This window comes from Micropterus dolomieu, linkage group LG03 (assembly GCF_021292245.1).
Source record: "Micropterus dolomieu isolate WLL.071019.BEF.003 ecotype Adirondacks linkage group LG03, ASM2129224v1, whole genome shotgun sequence".
Classification (NCBI taxonomy): Eukaryota; Metazoa; Chordata; class Actinopteri; order Centrarchiformes; family Centrarchidae; genus Micropterus; species Micropterus dolomieu.
The window spans coordinates 29,392,781-29,412,548 of record NC_060152.1 but is presented as its reverse complement, the minus strand read 5'-3'; the positions used below and the strand labels follow the sequence as shown (position 1 = coordinate 29,412,548).

At 40.2% G+C, this 19,768-nt stretch overlaps 2 protein-coding genes across 2 annotated transcripts in view; both read right to left on the bottom strand.

Moving 5' to 3' along the window:
- The window catches only part of LOC123968336 (matrilin-2-like), a 10,863-nt gene extending 4,201 nt beyond the window's left edge, over window positions 1-6,662 (bottom strand). Inside the window, exons 1-8 of the mRNA XM_046045038.1 lie at window positions 6,550-6,662; window positions 4,299-4,519; window positions 3,562-4,134; window positions 3,323-3,445; window positions 2,754-2,876; window positions 1,605-1,727; window positions 1,178-1,300; window positions 685-807 (exon numbers count right to left, since the gene is read on the bottom strand). Of these exons, the coding sequence (XP_045900994.1) occupies window positions 685-807; window positions 1,178-1,300; window positions 1,605-1,727; window positions 2,754-2,876; window positions 3,323-3,445; window positions 3,562-4,134; window positions 4,299-4,425 (1,315 nt within the window). The 5' untranslated portion in view covers window positions 4,426-4,519; window positions 6,550-6,662. The remainder of the gene's footprint in view (window positions 1-684; window positions 808-1,177; window positions 1,301-1,604; window positions 1,728-2,753; window positions 2,877-3,322; window positions 3,446-3,561; window positions 4,135-4,298; window positions 4,520-6,549) is intronic.
- An 876-nt stretch (window positions 6,663-7,538) lies between these two features.
- On the bottom strand, window positions 7,539-19,692 carry LOC123968553 (lysosomal-associated transmembrane protein 4B-like). The gene is made up of 7 exons (XM_046045386.1): window positions 19,440-19,692; window positions 18,398-18,509; window positions 16,295-16,368; window positions 15,794-15,916; window positions 15,494-15,592; window positions 13,283-13,378; window positions 7,539-8,748 (listed from the first exon to the last, which is right to left on the bottom strand). Exons 1-7 carry the CDS (start codon window positions 19,533-19,535, stop codon window positions 8,668-8,670), a joined length of 681 nt encoding a protein of 226 aa, XP_045901342.1. The 5' UTR covers window positions 19,536-19,692; the 3' UTR covers window positions 7,539-8,667.
- Between the last annotated feature and the right edge of the window lie 76 nt (window positions 19,693-19,768).

Here is a 19,768-nt window from a genome sequence, read left to right as displayed (position 1 = left end):
TGTGGCACATTAAGAATCCATTTTTTTATTTATATTATATAATGTGAACGGCTCAGAGTTGTTGGCCAGATTACAATTACAATGCGCAATATTGTAACTTTAGGTGCTCTTGCTTTGTCATCAGAATAATAACAGACTGAAGATATGAATGAAGCATGGTGGTAAACATAAACACAGAATATCCCCTTAATCTAGGGGAGGGAAACAGAATTTTTTCTGAGCACCGGGATTAACACTGACCTCACAAATAGTTCAAAATTCATTCAACATGACGTAACGTGTAAATACCAGGAGGACATTTGAAGCATTTGATGCTGATGAAAGATTATATTCGGAACTTTGTCCACGTTGCCTCACACAAATATCAATTACGTTGTTTTTTTTGTAATGCCAAATGTGTGATCAAGACTACTTTGAAGTCATGCTTTTCTTTACTTATCTGCAGTTTAATATTCAAATATTTAAAATATGAAAATTATTCTGAAGCCTCCACACTGAATCAAAACAACAGAAAAAGTAAAAAGACTCACTGCAACAAATCTTACATTATTTAATAAATGTCATCTATTTTATGGCAATTCTATTCTGTAGTATCCCATCAAATCAGTGTGTCTGAATGTACACATCATATCCTTTGGCTGCAGGTCACTAAATACTTATGAGAATGAATGAGCATGGACTCACTTTGACATGTTTTTCCATCAGGTCGGAGTGTGAATCCATTTCTGCATTTACATACACATGAAGCTTCTGTATTCATAAACTCCTGTTCACAGCCGTGTTTTCCATCAGCGCAATGGTCTATCTCTGCAGGAAACATTCAGGAGAGAGTAATAACTGAGAAAATAAAATAACTCTTAACTGCCATCCAGTCTGACCCATGGAAAGTATTTATCACCATGATTACGTGTATCATGTCTGGGTTCATTATCAAGTTTCTTCTTGTGCTACAGTCAACATGCTTCCAGTCATGTCGGACAAAAATCCAGGACTCATGAAAAACAGGTCTACAATAGTTATTGATGTATATTGCACACATTTACAGCATACACATGATGTAAATCAATAAATCACTGTGAAAGATGTCTTACTCTGAAATTGTGAACAAAATCTTTCTGTCTTTTTTAAAATACACATATCACACAGCAATATGAGGAAAGAAGCAACGGACACTTACTCTTGCATGTTTTCCCATCAGGTCTGAGCGTGTAGCCTTTCCTGCATTTACACACACAGGCATCTTCTGTATTCATGAACTCCTGTTCACACCCAGGAGTGCCATCAGCACAGTGATCAATCTCTGGGTGACATAAACCAGTGGTTCTCAACGTTTTCACGTCAAAGACACCTAACTGTTACAAATTAATCCGGACCCCCATTTGATAAAAATAATAAGCAATTCACACATTACAACTAAGCTTTGTTGTGCAGCTCTAAACAGTGTTTGATTAATAATAACAACTCATCTCATTGCGTCCTGTTTTATCTCAGTGGCTCTCATTTGTGCAAGAACGCAAATGTGTGTCACCTGTCTCGACTTGCATCTATCTGCTTAGCCATTGCTGTTGTGTTTTACCTGATTACCACAAGATATAAGCACTTACTGCTGCAAGTCTTGCCATCCTGATTGAGGACGTAGCCCTTCTTACACCTGCAAAAGTAGGACTCTGGAACGCTGACACAGTCGTGCTCACAGCCATGGTTCCCCAGGTCACAGTAGTCTATTTCTGAGGAGGATGCATCCTATTAATGCAATATTACTTCTGCTCATACTATAATACCACTGCTGACATCGGGACATCTTCTACTACTAGTACTGTAACTGTAGAATATCTATTGTTTTCCCTAAATTATTCAGAATGCATGAGGTATTTCATATTAACATATATTCCAAGAATACAAGAACAAAATACTCAAAGCTTAAAAAGAAATGTGACAAAAGAGAAATCTATACTCCATTCATCAAAAATCTAACTCCACTCTAAAATAATCATTCTTGTTTCGATTCGCTGATACTGTGACACCCTGGATACACCTCCACATTTCAGCAGCTGCTCTGATGATTGCAAAAGCACACTTCCTTCAGGAAATCTCCCCCACTTTACTTTCTGTTAACATTCACCAGAGGAGCAAAAGGGAAATTTTCCAACAGTGGGTGGGGGGACATCAGTGGTGGGAAGAATGCTGGCTCATATTTGGATTGAAGATCCAAGTCCAGCAGCAATAATGTGTTTTATTCACCACACACTTTCGATTAGCATGCCTTCCTCAAGGTGGCCCTTTATTCATTAGGAGTAAATATTGTCGAAAAAATATTTTAAAAAAAGATTATGGTAATGTTGTTTTGTATACTTATGGTGATTTAAGTCACGTGACTGAGGAAACAATAGAGACACATCCCTGAAGGAAAAACCTGCAGAGTAAAGCATGGTATACTGGAAAACATGTTTTTAATTTTGATGGACTTAACTAGCTCCCACTGGTCTTGTTATGTGTGCATTCTCAAAATTAAAAATTCAGGTTTGGACTGTTTCAAGGGATTAAATTTACTGAAAAATGATGGAGCTGGAAAAATATCCACAGGTGTATGCAACTGAGTAACATTTTAGGTCTGTATGGCACAGACAAATATATCAAAATGCAGAATACAGTAAAACAAACAACAAAAAGAGCAAGTGAAGGAAGAGGTTAAGGCCACTAGAGATGGAGAAGGAAAAGAAGAGTATCTGGTAAAGTGAAAAATGTATTATTACTGTTGCATGTCTTCAGGTCTATGTTGAGTTGATATCCTGGACGGCAGCGGCACTCATAGCCATCAGGTATGTTGGCACAGATGTGTTTACAACCATGATCCACGACAGCACACATATCCTCAGCTAGAGAGTGACGACATGAAGAGAAACGCAACTGTCATCTACAGTGGAGTTTGCAGAACAAAACCTGTAACAACTTGTTTTGGGGGTTTATTGGCCACTTGGAAGCAGTGGAGACAAGCTGTAAACACAACACTGTCCCATATTCACTCTCCTTTTAACTCTGATTTGGTCTCTTCCAGCTCCTGAGGGAAATATTTGGCTGGCTTTGCTATATGTCTTTGCTATGTTTACCTGCTACTGCATTTTAGTGCTTTAGTCAAAGAAAGAGAGCTTGTCCTTTTGTCATGTTGTCTGTGGGAAAGTAAAGCTGATTTGTGAACAAAAAAAATGGTGGCACTTGACATCCTCGAGGTATGAAAACTGCGCAAATATAAAAAGAGTACTCATCTTTTTAAATAAATTTTTTATACAGAACAGATTAGATGAAAGAAAAGGAGTTCCTTCACCTTTACATGTCTTGCCATCGGGGTTGAGGATGAAGCCGTTCCTGCACTTGCACCTGTATGATGCAGGGCTGCTCACACAGATGTGCTGGCACTGATGGTCCACCACCTCACACATCTCCGAACCTAACACACGCATGCACACAAACACAAACACCGATACTAAAACAAAAGGGTGCAAACACACATGCATACATAAGTGAGGTGGGACATTAGGATTAAAAAGAGATGGGATTCATCACCTCCACACAGTTTGGACTGGAACACAGAGATGAGGGTTTCTATCTGGCTAAAGTTGGCCACCAGGTGCACATGCTCAGAGTGTGGCTCACTCCCTATGGCCTTCAGAGTGTTCATATCCACCCTGCCCACTCCGATAGCAAAGATCTGGATGCCGGCCTCCCTCGCCTGGGCTGCAATCTTCTCCACCGTGTCCTGAGGCCGCCCATCAGTCACAATCATAGCGATTCGTGGGATGTGCAGGTTTGCTGGTCGTGCACCCTCTTCCTCAGTGAGGGCTGTCTCCATTGTGTACTGGATGGCCAGACCGGTCATTGTTCCTGTGGCAAGGTGCTGCATGTTCCTCACCGCCTGCTCCACCTCTGCCTTGGTGGTGTAGGTGCTGAGGGAGAACTCTGGCTGGACCACGCTGCCATACTGCAGCAGACCAACCCGAGTGGCATCAGAGCCGATCTCAAGGAACTGAAGCAGGTTGATGATGAAGGTCTTCACCTTTTCATAGTCATTCGTGCGGATGCTTCGGGAGCTGTCGATGACAAAGACGAAATCCAGCGGGATGGGTTTGCAAGGATTCTCTGTGAGAATAGGCATGGAGGTTTGTGATCAGGGAACCAAACACTGCAAACTCACTTTGGTGCAAAATGAAGTAGATTTTATACACCTTTTTGTCTTTGTATCTTAAATAGAATACACAAAAGTGCAGCCAGCAAAACACACATTTTTGTAACCAACTGCTTACCCACTGCTGTGGTTTGGGCAATAGTCTCATTTTGCCCTCTGGCTGTAATGGGTCTGGGACGCCGTCTGTCCAGTCGAACTGCATTACAGCACAACAGGCAGAAGAGGCTGAGGGCCAGGGACCTCATTCTGACAAGAGGTGACAGCTGCAGCCTTTAGGCCTTTACAGAGAGGCACAATAAGAGTAGAGAAGTATACTCTCACAATGAAGAAAGTAGAAGCCTGCATGGAAGAGAGACACAAGAGGGCAAGAAGGAAGTATAAAAAAGCCCAAGAAAATCTGCGTCTGGATTCTAATCTGCATCACAAAAGGGAAACCATGCTGCTGACTGGCTGATGGTGCTCATTATTTTTGGAGATCACCTCTACGCTGTCTGGGAATCTAGGGGTTTTGTATAAGTCAGAATTATAACCACTGATTTACTGCAAAAAATATTTCTATGTTGCTGGATCACCAACTTAATGGCATAATATTTTGACCTTTAAGATTCATGGCTAAATGAGCAATAATTAATCCTTAATTAAGCTGAACTTAAACTTAACTGGAAAAAACATCAAGTAAGTCACTATGATTAAAAGTTAAAACTAAAAATCTCAGCTAATCTGCATCATCTGGATTGTGTAGGTCTGGATTGATCAGATTTGATTGACATTGCTGTCAAAATAAAAAAAAACACAAAATATGTGACATTACCCTTTTTTAAACCGATCCATGCCCACTTCAAATCAATTAGAAAATAATAGACAGGAAACACAAAGCTGATTGAAGCTGACTAAGAAAATGAGTGAAAATAACTTTATCTTGAACCAAGAAAACCAGGAAAAAATAAGGTTCATGATATACAAATATAGTGGCTCTGTGTCCGTAAAGTGACTAGTTAAGTTCTACATTTAAGTTAGAACTTTCACCTCCTGCATTTTCGACCCGCTCAGCTTCAGATTTCACAGTTTAGTGCGAATAGTGGAAATAGCACATTTCACATGGCATAGTCTAATGGTAAAAATATCATATTCACTTATTAATTTATGACAGCATTGCATTTTGGGTTCTGTATCTAAATGAGTGTTGGCTACACATGAGCGCCAAGCTTTCCCATCTGTCATCATATGAAGTCGACAAAACTCCACATGAATGAGTTTTTTGGATGTTTTGCTGCATAGGTGGTTTGAAGTGATTTAAAGGAGACTGAAAAGTACCACAGACTGTTTCCCTATCCAGTCCCCAGGAGAGCCATCGTTACCTGTCAAAATCAGACTACAGGCTCCACTGCTGTCTGAAACCTGACTGTGATCAGCGTAGGAACAGCAAATATATTCACATTCAAATAGGACAAATTGTTGTTCTAAAGAAGCATGTAAGCTTAATTCTGAACAGCTCTCTCAGCTCTGTTCAGGGTGATGACAGTGACTCAGTGCTCAGGCTGGTCGAAGCTCAGTCAGATGAACAGTCCTGCAAAGACATGTATATGGTAGCAGCTGTCCTGAGACCTGTAGGGGTCACAGAGTGGCATCCCACACAGAGCTGTTGACCTCTGACCTCATATCTGTTTGATGTCTCTTTGCCACATGTCTGACAAAGTTTTCTTCAGTAAAAGAAATACAAGTACAATCTATTCAAGTCCCATAGACCTCCAACCAGTAACAGGCTTAAATATTCGTCATGTTCCATAACGCCGTCATTCACTGTCAATTTTAACCAGATGATTTATTTAATATGTACACCATTTGGAAAAACATTTTCCAAAATATTAAGTCTGGTGATGATTTAAAAAGACCCAAATCCATCAGTGGCAAAGAAAGCATGGAAACATAATTATCCGTTACATTTTCTTTTAAATGAGAATTATTAGTGACATAAACATTGTGAGTACGTGAATAAAATGTTGGGAAGAGCAACCCGTCTCACATTTCCTCGTGAATTTAAGCCAAGGCTGTGTGTTTACTATGAAACTCAAAAACAGCATGTACCTAACTGTTTTATGGGACCTCATGTCTGTTTTGCAAATTCCCTGTCTTTGATGGCTTTTCATGATGCAGGTGAGGGAAACTAAGATGATGAAGTAAACACAGAGTACAGGTGGCAGCTGGTGATTCCACTTACCAGGTCTTTTTTTAAGTTAAAAAAAGAAACACTTATGTCAGTGGTTATTCCAACAACAAAAGAAAACAAATCAGTATGCATGCAGAGCCTGTAGTGCTCCATCAGCTAAACACAGTCACGCAATCCGGAAAATAAACTGAAAATTACTTACCCTGTTATCAGAACCAACAATTCCTCAGCTCCTTCTCAATAAAACGCAACTGCCAAGAGAGGAAGACTCAGGAAGACGCAGTCAATCTAGGTGCTCCAGACTGTAAACATGCGTATATCCCAGCCTCCTGTCTTTTTGTATCTGACTCGGCACTTGCATTGCTCTGCCCCTTACTCCATCCACTCTCTGTTTCTGGTGTTTACTCCCCCTCTTCCAACCACGGAAACGCCTCTCATTCGGCTCAGCTTGTTGGTAACTCTGGGGATACTTTTTCTAACATAAAGCTGGGACTGAACCCCTTCATTTTACATCTTCAAAGTCTTTCATATAAAGATCTAGATGGAGTGGGCATGAGCTCACGCTCCAAATGCTCTTACAGTTAAGAATGAAGAAAATATAAACAGTAAGGTTTATCTAAGCAGCCTGCCCCCCTTCACTTTAAGGGACATTGAAGACATTTAATTCAGAGATTTGTGGGATCCTTTACATATTTTAAAGGATGTGTGCATCATTCATGCGATAACTTGGAATACTTGGTATAAAGGCTTAACTATGAACCTGAACTTGTGTTAGATGGTGTCCACTTACATGTCATAAGCAATGCTGTTATAAACTGGGGTGCCAGATTTTTGACACGTTTGAAGAAAAATACTGTTTATGTTGTCCTGCAGTCTAATAGCCACTTTGAAATTGACTGAATTGTCATTTTACAAGTGATGCTCAGATGAACCCTGCACATCCTCATTTGAGTAGCAGTTTATGGAAAGACCTGGTAAGTAATTCCAACCATTGTGGGGGTACCACACAATGAGCACTTTTATACACAGTCACCTACTATTACTTTCCAGGGGCATACTGTATATGAGCATACAGAGTCAGGGTCAACAGCAGAAACAATCTGAACCATTTTCCTTTTACATCATTTGTTAATAACACAAACTACCTTTTGGGGTTGTGCACAAGCTTGCACTAAATAAAACACAAACATCTGTAAGTGAAATTAGATTTTAATAGACAAATAAATGTCACATCTAGTCATACAGCAGCAGACCTCGGGTTTGACTTTTGTGTCCTTGCAGGACATTTTGTGTCCAGGGAGCAGCTTGCCAATAACTGCATCTGGTGGAACAGACCTGTGTCTTTACACAGACCAGAGGCTCCCATAGCTCCCCTTAATTGAAAAAACACACCCAGGGTCCATATTTATTGAGCTCCTGAACATAGAGACCCAATCTAGAGTCATTGCAACAGGTTCCCCTCAAGCAACTCATTCATAAAAACTTCAAAGAGCAAACTGATTCCAGATCAGTGCTACTTCTGTGCTATCAAAATAGATCAATAGCAGCCCAGAACATTTCGCGTCAATCAGTAGAAACACACATTACATTTAAAAGTTACGAAGGTCAACCAGCACACCTCGACACTCCTGATTATTTATAACACAAGACAATTCCGTCTGCAGTTGACTAAAACAGTAAAAGAAAGTGATATGTTCGATATACACTAGGTTGCTCTTTGATCATGTCGGAATACAGGCAGATGCATTTCTTTGGGAGAAGGTGACACGTCACACATGGATCTTTAAAGGGCAACCCCATCAGACAGCAAGTTACGAATAAAGGCAATCCAACCCTGATCACGAGCAGAGACAAGACAGCCAGGAAACACGTGACGACTCTTCACTCATTACCGTGGGCAATAAGATCAGCATTTTTGCGTCTGTGCATTAGTTATACATGTCTATCAAAGGTAGGACACGTAAAATACTATTACAGGTACATAAACAGCGTAAATAGAATGAATACAAATATATAGAATCTATCATCTATATCTCTAGTGCCTTATTACACAAAGTTTCAAATGCATAAAAATCATTTCTGGAATAACACTGAAACAGAAAGGATACATGGAAGAGTAACAGCAAGAACATCAGTAAATAACAGGAAGGGATGAGAGGTCACGGTGGTGTGAGATTATTTCATGGGTGTACTGTAATGTGTGTGAGTAGCAACAATATATCCATGAATATACTGTACACTGGAGAGGCAGTGTGGTGCACACATTTTGCTGGGGTTTTATTAACAGCAGGTTCCATTCAGCAGGATGCTGGGAATGTTTTCATGCTGTCGCGGTGGTGTAAAGTGGAGGAGCTTGCTTGGGAGGGACACTGACACTGTCATCATAGGGAGGTAGCAGCACCTGGAGATAAAGAGGACAGAAGAACATAAATAAGAACTAGAACTGCAAACAGTTGTAAGCAGGGTCCAAGCCTCCCGGCGCAAGCTGCCCCCCTGGCCCCGTGGAGGGCGCGTGAGTCGGCCCGGGTGCCCCAAATTTGATGCCGACTGGACTTGTGGCTTCGGAGGAGTTACTTAAAATAGGTTTTTCAGTTTTCACAATGTTGCGAGAAAAAGTTTAGGCGGAAATGGGCGTGGCCTAAACCAGGAGATTCAGTTTGATCCCCCGAACGCATGGACATAAGGTTTTTTTATGCGCCTTCGTAGGCGGTAGTTCCAAGCCCAAACGGGTTGACCTTGCTTATAGCGCCCCCTAGAGGTAGAAGTGTGCGAATTTTTTCACCTGAGGTCATTGACAAGAGTTGGACCTACCCTATGATTTTCACGTCCCTAGCATTTACCGTCTAGGCTGCAGTATGAGTTTTAGGTACGGAAGAAAAAAATAATACAAACGAGAACGATTACAATAGGGTTCCCATTTTATTAGGGTTCCCATTTTATTAGGGGTCCAAGCCCCATTCGGGCTTGGACCCCTAATAAAACACAAAATAAATAATGACAAAAGGTGTAGATCTTAAAATAATTCAAACAGACAGGTTGAAAACAGATTAACAGAACTTATTCTGATCTCCATGTGTGCTATGTAGCAATTATTGTTCCATTAACACATGGTTGAAAACAAATATTAATAACCTTGGGGAGGGTCCTGCTTTCAAATACACCTTGAGCTGCTGGATGCAATTCGCAACCCTAGATGCAACTAAAACTTTAATTGTCGATATTATTCTGCAATATTTTTGATAATGGATTCTTTGCTTAAGAAGTGATGTTTCGAGAAAAAATGCCTAATATGTGCTGATTCCAGCCTGTCAATGTTAATATTTGCTGGTGTTCTTATAGTCGTCTATCATAGTAAAGTGAATAGCTTTGGGTTTTGGACTGCTGGTCAGACAAAATATGTCAACTTAGGCTCTTAGAAGTTGTGATGGGAATTTTTAACTATTTTCAGACATGTCATAGACCAAAAGATTTATCAATTAATTGAGAAAGTAATCAGCAGATTACTCAATAATGACTGACGAACAATCTCACATGATGTGTGGGTTCATACTGAACCAAATGATCAGATATATTTAGTATTTTGGTCCTAAACTGTGACTATCTAGAGGGCTGTAGCCAAGCAGTCAACCACTGCTTCAAAACAAAATGTGGTACACGGAGAGTGTCCTGAATAATGTGACTGATGAATGAGATATAGGACACTCTGCTATGTGAAAAAAACTAAGCAGGTGTCGGCATCCAGACTTAGTTTTAAAGCTGTACACAGGCTGTCTCACTAGAGAGAGGGCAGATTTTCTCATCCATCTTCTATTATTCATCCTTCACACCCAATGGTAAAAGTAGGGTAAGTGGTGACAGCTGCTAAATTTGGCTATTGGCATCACAGATAAGTCAGTTTCTTTGGGAAAGTGCTGAATGTACCTGACAGATGACATAACTAGAGTTGAAGTCCCACCATGAAGAAACTAACTGATAAACTGAGAGCATGATTTTGAAAGATCTTTATGTTTCCCTGTAGGTTTACGCTTCCAAACGCAACAATTTGTCAGTGAAAAAGGCGTCCAGCAATTTGTTAATCTTACCACTTTTCTCATGCTTGCCATGATAAACCTGCTCACACGTTTTTACAACATTCACAAGAAGGTCTTTCTGTCTGCTCGTCTCTTTCTCAGGTAATAAACATCAACTGGAAAGCGAAGCGCAGACTTTTTTGAGTCTGAACATCTTAGGTGGTTTTGCTGTTGACACCATGGTTAACAGAAATGTTGGCTCTCTCAGTGGTTCATTTGACTTCATATACAACAACACCACATGTCTCCCATGTTATAAATAATGGGTTTCAGCCCACACAGGCAGACTCAGCATTTCCTTTGTAAAGGTGAACTATATTCTGATCTTTTAAGAAGGGACATGGACATTAAGTATTCAATTAACAGCCTCTACTATGGTGTCCTGTAATTGACGGAAACAACTGGACACATCAGCAAAAGATGATAGATGAAGCTGGCTTTTGAGGGAAAAGATCCAACAGAAACAACTGGTGGGGTGGATATACAGCAATGTTTAGAAATTGAATCTCAAAAGCCAGAAATATCAGAGCAGCTGGCTAATTGAACATTCACTAAACCCATGAACAGAGATTATCAACCATAACCAAGCAGGGAAGGTCATCAATGATTGGATTTCTCCACATGATGATTAGTAAGAGAGATATTCTGTGTATAAAGTGTTTTATGAGTGGTATATTTTTTATCACCTTTCCAAACCCTACATAAAGGGTTATGGGTGAACAAATCACATTTTAATTATTTTGTTATTTATAATGTTCATATTACGGCTCACTAAGTCTACTGTGATATTCACAAACAATGCTCCAACTTTCTTTCCACGTTTTCTATAGATCATCAACAGGTAGGGATAATGACATGACCCACGACATGTAGCTTTAGCCTCAGTCTTTTAGCCTGACGCCATGTATATACCCATGATTGTGAATATTTTTGCCAACCAACGAATGGAGTTTAAGCATTAGCCAAATTCTGCTGGGGACAGCCCTCATTCTCCTTATCTTCTTTAATGCATTTTAATGGTTACTTATTGGTGCTCCTCGCCATATAATGCACATGATTGTGTGGGTGTGAGGGACTTTTCTGTACGTCAAGAAATTCCGCTCATATGTAATGCATATTTGCTCATATGTAATTTAATTGTTTAATGAAATGTATGGGGCTCTTTTTACTAATGTTGTCAATGGGTCAGAGAGCGGCCTCCTGTTGCTCTCTTTACAGTTCAGGTGTTTTATCGATCAGGACCCTGTGGATGTCTCTGTGTCTTAAAAGCCCCAAAACATCACATAAAGCCACAAGACTGTCGAGTGTGGTGGATTGTTTCAAATTGGGTGGAATGTTACTCTCTGAGGAGTCTTAAGCTACAGACTGAGGAGTACAGGTTTCTCAAAATACTTGTGAAACCCAACAAACTGCAAGGTCAGTATTGAAGCCAGCTATTGACAGCTCCATTTTGTTCAGGCTGAAAGCATACATTTTCTCAGAACTTGTCCGCTCTGCATTTTGTAATAGTCAAAACAGGTGATCAGTGTTTCTACAGCCTTTTCTTCTCCCTTCTCTCAAAGTACAAGTGGTTATAATAAGAGTGTGGGCAGCATGGCGGTAGGATGGCCAGATATGGACAACAGGATGCAGACAGGAGACCCAGAAACACTCATACAGAGCTCTATTACTGTACTACTACTGTGCCTCAGCCACCATCATAATGGCTTTGCCAGCATGGAGCCTCATGTCTTTGTCCAAGTCTGTTCATTCGTCCATACTGGACTTTGTATAACTACCTGCTACGACAGCTCAACTTTATACTTCCTTCCTCCCCCAACATGATGACTTTCCAGTTGCCAGACTGGCCTGAGCAGAGGCAACCTACGCAGATGATGAAAACGTGACTTGCTGTCTAGATTGAATAAGGAAATCATTTTTCCAGGAGTTGTTTTGTTGCCTTTGGAAGTGGAAGAAAGCAGCACATCAAGATCAAATACTGTTTTATGTTGGATCTCCAGATGACAATATAGACATAAATGGTAGTTGAATGGACTATGAATATGGTAACATATTGCACACATGCACAGTGATGATTTTTCTCATGTACCTCACTTCTACATTTCATTAATACCTGTTGACTTGTAAATCATTTAGTTTGCTAGCTAAACATTTCAATATGTAGTGGTGATATTTCTCTTACAGTTAATGCTGACAAAAGCATTTGTTCCGCTGCACACTGCACATGTGGATGCCGGTGAATGTGTAGAGTAGTGTTGAAGTGAGAGTGCGTTGACGATTGTTACGCTTTGTACAAAGACGTTTGTAACAGTTTATTGGTAAATGTGATTAACAGTCCTGCAGGTGGTCTGACAGGAAAAATAATGTAGTTTTTTAACTGCATTTGTTCAACTGTAGTGCAACTTCCATGTTCCATCATTACCATGAATGTGGACATGGTAGTTTATTTTGACTGAATCCAACATTCACTGTCCTGCTGCCCTAAACACAGTAGTGCACTAAATGTGCATTATATCCACCGCTGAAAATAGTCCTAGATGAATGCCCTCTTTACTCCTGTAAAGAATCTACCATGCCCAGCTATTTTATTAAGGGAACCACTCTGTCTTTTCAAAAAATTAATCTATACATTCCTAGTAAGTCTTTAAATATTTACATTTTGTCACTATAACCAGCCCCACAGATAGGCAGGGTAACTAACAAAGTATTGAGAGAAAGACTAATACACTGGTGGTTTAGGTCTTGACATGGGATTTGATGACAATGACAAAAATACAGGATATCACCAGCCTTGTCTATTTTAAAGTATAAAGACATCATGGCGATATGGGTATGATACCATACAGATCATCAGAGATGACTTACCGTGGTGTCATTGGTCGTGACATAGAGCAGGATTTCAGAAGTACCCCGGCCGCTCACATATCTGTAGCAGTTCCACACACATGCTATCAGGTAAGCCTGATACCAGATAGAATGACAAAAATAAGAAAAATACAGATTAGAAGTTGAACTGCATAACATCACGATCATCACTTCATCACTAAATCAGAAATGCTACTTAGGGTTATGGTGAGTAAGAAATTATTTGGTTAATGATTCTAAGTAAACATATTTGTATTCACATGACGGCAATCAAATGGTTGTTAGCCTTGCCAGCTCTACGGACTGCAGTGTTGGTCTGTCTACCACTTTGGTGAAGACTCAAATATCTCAGTAACTGTTTATTGCATTGCCAGGAAAGTTCGTAAAGACATTCATGTCCCTCTTAGGATTAACTGTACAAACTTTGGAACTTCCTTTACTTCATCTAGTGCCATCATCATGTCAGCTGTATTTTGAGCTGATTAGTATGCTAACTTGCTAAACTGAGATGGAGAACATGCATGTTATTGTGTAAGTGTAAAATTTCTGTCATGTATTTCCTGCACGCAGACCGACACAGAAAATATGCACACCGTGTCTCATAGTGCATAAGAGGCTGTAATAAAAGTTTGTAATTCAAAGAAACACTGAATAAAACACACATAAAATACAGATCTTAATCCATTCACTCACTGAGTGTTTTCAGGTTCTATCTAAGGGTTATACATCACTTTAGAGTAGCAAAAACAAGTTCCCGTTGTTCTCTGTCATCCAGGAATCACCTGGCTCTCAGCAGGCAGCTTGCTACTGGAACTCCCCGGGTCAAACACAACACCATCTGCTACAGCCATCCGCTGGCTAGCACAAAGCCAGACTGAGCTCTCTAACTTCTATAATAACCCAATTAGGAAGCCGCTTTAGTGGTCTGACTGCTAGGTTATTTAAAAATCCTCCACAGGACTCTGCAGAGATCTATTTGCAGTAACAGAGATCACTCAATTAGCTCCCGGGCCACTACAAATGATACTGACAGTGTGACAATGATTCTGATTCTGCAAAGCAAATTAGTCAGAAAGGACTCACACAAATGTTGATCCAATGAAAGATTCTAGGGGAACTAAGTGGGGTTTCCGTAGTAAACCCCAGTACACACACAGCGGTGCTTTGAGCTAAATGCTTATATCAGCATGCTAACATACTCATAATGACAATGCTAACATGTTAAAGATATTGAAGAGGTAAAGTTTACTATGTTCACCAGCTTAGTTTAGCGTGTTAGCATGTTATGTTAGCAAATTATTACTAAACACAAAGCACAGCTGAGGCTGATGGGAAAGTAATTTGTAGTGGTTTGGCAGGTATTTGGTCAAACCAAAGTATTGGACAAAATAAATGTTAGACCTGATGATAGTGATAGATGTAAAGTGTGAGGATCACCACAGTTATAACAATTTATTATTAGGAGGACAAGACTCAAATATCAATATTTATTAAGACATTTCACTTAAATGTCAACCTCATGTGGGTGCCAGAGAAAAGGTCAGGGGATCATCCAAGTCAGTACAATAAATTTTCTGGGAAGTATGAATATTTGTACCAAATGTTATCCAATAGTTGTTGAGATATTTCTGCCTGGCCTGAGTGGTGATTTGACTGACATTCCCACCTCAAGACACACAAGTGACTGACTAGCAATTGTGTCACTTTTATATTAAATCTTTTTAGAAATGTAGGAAAATCAACAGCACCAAACCACACCAAGTATTAGAAGATCCCTTTCTACTATCAGCTACCAGAAATCATTTTATCAGCCACAGTAGACATTATGACAATTCACAGTAGGGACCAAAAAAAAAAAAAAAGCACCACTGTAAATAATAAAATGACTGTTGGTGCAGGTATTCATGCATGCTGGCTCCCTGTCGCAGAATAATTTAAAAGGACCTCCCATAAAAATAAACACAATAAAAAGAAATTACAAGAGAAATCTTTTTATGAAAAAAACATTTTTTCATTTTCATGTATGTCCAACCCACTTAAGTCATCACAAGTCACAACTGGACAGAAAATTACATAAAAAAGCACAAGCCTGAGTCACAAGGCTTCATAATAGAACTGTTGTAAGGAAATGGGTTGTGCTACAAATACACGCCTGATCAGTGCAGTTAAAAGTATGGAGAAAATACGTAAATTAAGGGAAGAAAACATTACCTTGAAGCCGAGAATACAGCCGATGAAGAGCAGCACGATGAGGACCAAGCACACATTACTGAGAGCTGCAACTTCCTCTTTGTAGGGGAAGTTATCAGGCTGCACGGGAGTCAGAAAAACATGCAGCAAAGAGTTAATTTGGGGCTAAAATGAGCACCCGTCATTAGACAGTTGAGGGAGCGTTACCTGTACATCAATACTGACATGTGAAATTACAAAGGACAATTCAAAAAAGTCAATGCCCTGCTGTTAGATATCATCGACTTCACTATTGAGAGGAAAGCACTTGAGACTTCTTACCAGTTGCTGCAGGTAATCCTGTATCGTGTTTGGGTAAACCACAATGCTGACAGCGACCAGGGTGTTGAGAGCAAAGTCAAATATCTGGTAGCAGAAAAATGGTACGATCCAGGCGGCACGCAGCTGAAACAGAGATACGTATTTCAGGTATTTAGGATATACTGATATATTTATCTGAGAGCAGAGAATGAAGCTGAGCTCAAAATGGTGCTACACTGTTATCAGAAGTCAGCGCTGGAACTGGGTCACAGGGAGAGTACAGTGTGTTAAAGGTAATAAATCAGGAGGGATGCTGTTTGGATGTGTTATTTTTTCAAAGACATTAAAAAACAGATGTGATGCAAGAGTGTACAGTAGTATACTGGCAACATTAACACTTTTTAAAAACAGTTTGAAAACCAAAACACATTCAGTGTACAAGAGCACAGTCCATGTAGTATAATCAGCAGCACTGTGCAGGTATAACAGTATAAAGAAAAATCTAATAGATCATTAGTTTACCTTGTATGCACCATATGTTGCCATCCCACATATAAGTATCATCAGCAGAGAGATCGCTGAGGCGATGCACATGTCTGAAGCAGAGAGAGAGGTGGAGTTAACAGTCAGACAGAGTCAGTCTAAGGTCCCTTTGGTTGAGGCACATTCAATTCCAAATCAAATTTTGTGGAAATGTTTACAACATCATGTTCAGCTGATCAGGGTGGGGGAGGGGGCCTTTACATGAGATACATGAACAAGCTGCATCTGTCAACCAGACAAGGAATTAACCTCTACTCTGTCATTCCCTCCATGTCAGCCTTACCTCACATCAACTCAACATAACAGAATAAATCATTTTGTTACATAAGGATAGCTCCGGGCAATGCCAAAATGCAGTAATGTGGCACTACTTGGAAAATGTCCTTTCAACATTTCTCAGTCCTGTGACCCATTCAAATGCATGTACATCTATTTTAAACTGACAATGAATATTTGGTAGCTGTGAGTCACAGGCTGAATCACATTTGCTCATAAAAGGGCTTGTGAAAAGTGTAGACAAAAGGGCAGACAGAACCAGACCTTTGGAAAATCAAACATCAATTATTTAAACAAACAAAAATGCTTTCAACAGAAGAAACTGTACCAAGCCTCAAAAGTCAGTTAAAAGGCTTGGGTAGTGTTAAATCTGCAATAATTGAGTGTTTTGTCCAATGGGGGCAGACACAAGCTGTGAACACAACATCTAAATACAGTTTTATCAACTTTTATGGCAAAGTTGTTGTTGGCAAAATTGCCTATTTATACATCCAGCTAATACGGAGCAACATTACCATTCGTTTTCGGTTTGCACCACCTTCTTAGAGAAATATCTGGCTCTTTAGCTGCTAAATGCTCATTTGGTGGAAGGTGGTGTTCAGTGGTTTTTTTTAGAGAGCTCTAAAAATCCACTGAAATAGCTCAATTTCACTGACAACACTATGTTGTTGAGAAAGTATCCTAGCTTAGTATAAAGACTGGAAGCAGGGGTACAAAGATAACAAAATCTTCCTACCAACACCTCTAATGCTCACTTAGTAACACGTAAAATCGTATTTGTTTAATATGGACAAAGAGAAATGTAGAAATAACTTCATGGGGCATAATGTGCTGTAACTATCCTGTCTAACAGAGGCTGTTAATTCGTGTGAACTTTGGAAAGAGACATGCTAAGCTACGCTAATCTTCTCCTGACAGACATGAGTGTGGTCGTTTGCTCACCTAACTCTCGGCAAGAAAGTGAATAAATCCCCCCAAAACTTTTATTAGTGTGATATGGTGCAAAAACGTCCAGCATTATAGCAGAGTAATATAGTAATATTCCAATAGCAGTAGAGTACTGGCTTGTTTTTTTATCTATCTCACCGCCTAATGTCCTGTGAATTATATTTTTGAGACATTGCAAAAAAAGCACAGTTTCAAACGTACAGTTATTTGGGTGAAAAAAAATTTAAGCTAGAATCACTTTTACTTGATTATCAGATTTATTATCCAGCAGAATTAGCCGCATATTTCCTCCCTTATGGAGAGGCAGAAGTTTAACAATTAAAAAAAAAACACACAGCAACTGCCATCACAGCTTGTTGTTAGTCAAATCTGAACATTCAACAGCGCTTAAATAACTGAGAAACATTAAAGTGTTCTTGTTCCTACAAGCAGAAGTCATTTTTCGGGCTCATAATGCAGGGGTGGCCTGCAGGGCACCCAAATCCTTTGGAACTGGGACAATACAGTCGTTCCCAATCAGAGGCTACCAGCAGCATGTGATGTGGCCGTTCAGTCAGACTGTTCTAGTGTACACCTGGTCTGTTAAGAAGGCTTTTCAAATGCTCTGCACAGATGGACATTAGGCTTGCGTGTCTGTGGCTTTGGGTGTTTGATTTAAAAAAGAAGTGCTGACCGTCGTCTAGACAAATGTGTGAGGTCCCTCCAGTAACACAATAAATCATTCCATAAGTCAGCTGACAACCCTATTGAGCCTATCACACCACCGCAATTGTGGGAGATTTACTTTCAGGTGATGGTGGTATTGCAAGACCACTTATGGACCTTTACTGTAAAGTGCTGGCCTACTGGGCTACTTACTGGCGTCATCCATGACATCCAGGTCGTTAGCTAACTCAGCGCTGGTCAGGTGGTACTGCTCAGGATCACTGAGTGCTGTGAGCAGGATGAGTAACACCACGGCATTGATGAGCTTAGGGACAGAGGACATATGGATAGATAAAGGCAACAATATGCACAGGCAGGCAGGGGGGGGCAATAAGGGCAGGAGACAGTGGAACAGTTAGAATAAAAATGGGCAGATGAGGAAGGTATTCAGACATGTAAAGATTTCAAAATGAGTTGCAGTGTAACAAAATGAAATCCTACTGTACTCTTTATATACATTACAGACAGTGACTCTAGATTCCCAAAATAAAGATAATTAAACGATGTCCTAGAAAAAGTGTAGCTAACTTACTTACCTACAGTAAAAGTACAGGCACATACATAATCCTTTGTTTTGGTCTGGCTGGCGCAGCTCAATATGCAGATGACTCATACATCCTTATTATCCAGGTGAATGTAATGGAACATTCTATGCAGTCAATAGGCAGCCGAACACAAAACCTGCTACCTGAAGAGGCCAAGTGCTAATTTATTCATGGGGAGCAGAGGGAGGATTTTTCCACATGTGGTGTTTGGTTTAGTTAACCCTCTCAGTTTAACAGAGTGATGCATTTAAGAAAACATATCCCACTGCAAGACTTTAAAAGCACAAAAATAGAGGGTAAATATATTTTTATGTTTTGATTTAGTAAAATTATGTTTTCAAAAGCCCACATCATGACTTATTTCTTTTCTGAAAGCTTCCTAATCTTATGTATAATCATGTATAAAACCCCTCCTTTATAGGCCTCTACAAGTCAAGTATCCCTCAGTAACTTACAGTAATGCAGAAGTCTGCTGGGATAAATCTTTTAAAGAACCAAATTCAATCCTGGATATGAGAATTTGGCTTTTTATTAATAATGTCACCCCATCATAATCATAAAATCCTGCACTCACTATGATGACGTTTTCCCTGAGGTGTGTTTCTGGATGTCTACATGGGTGCAGTGAGTGACAGATAGGCGGTGCTCACCATGTACCAGACCCCCAGGATGATGGTTCCTGTGCGGACATGGCAGCACAGACAGCAGCTTGTAGAGTACCAGCGGTTCCACGGGGAGATCATCATCTTGCCTGCTTTATCACAGCTGCGCGAGCATTCACAGACGACGTCGGTGTTTGTGAAAGAAAGAGGTCCCGCGGTCCTATCAGGGTCTGCGTTAGAGTCGGTCCTCGCTAAGGAATGACGGCCAGGATCCGACCTGCCCGTTATCACCGTGAGCGGCTTAACGGATCTGAGCGGCCAGCGTCAAGCGCGCATCAAGGACAATATCACTTCCGGTTTCAAAAGAAACCCCCGAT

What these genes read in the sequence shown, in the direction of transcription:
- LOC123968553 (XM_046045386.1), bottom strand. Translation starts at nt 19,535, where the DNA reads ATGATGATCTCCCCGTGGAACCGCTGGTACTCTACAAGCTGCTGTCTG. An exon ending in TCCTGGGGGTCTGGTACATG is followed by an intron (nt 18,510 to 19,439) that starts GTGAGCACCGCC and finishes TCTGTCCCTAAG; the next exon opens with CTCATCAATGCCGTGGTGTT. An exon ending in GGATGTCATGGATGACGCCA is followed by an intron (nt 16,369 to 18,397) that starts GTAAGTAGCCCA and finishes TCTCTGCTTCAG; the next exon opens with ACATGTGCATCGCCTCAGCG.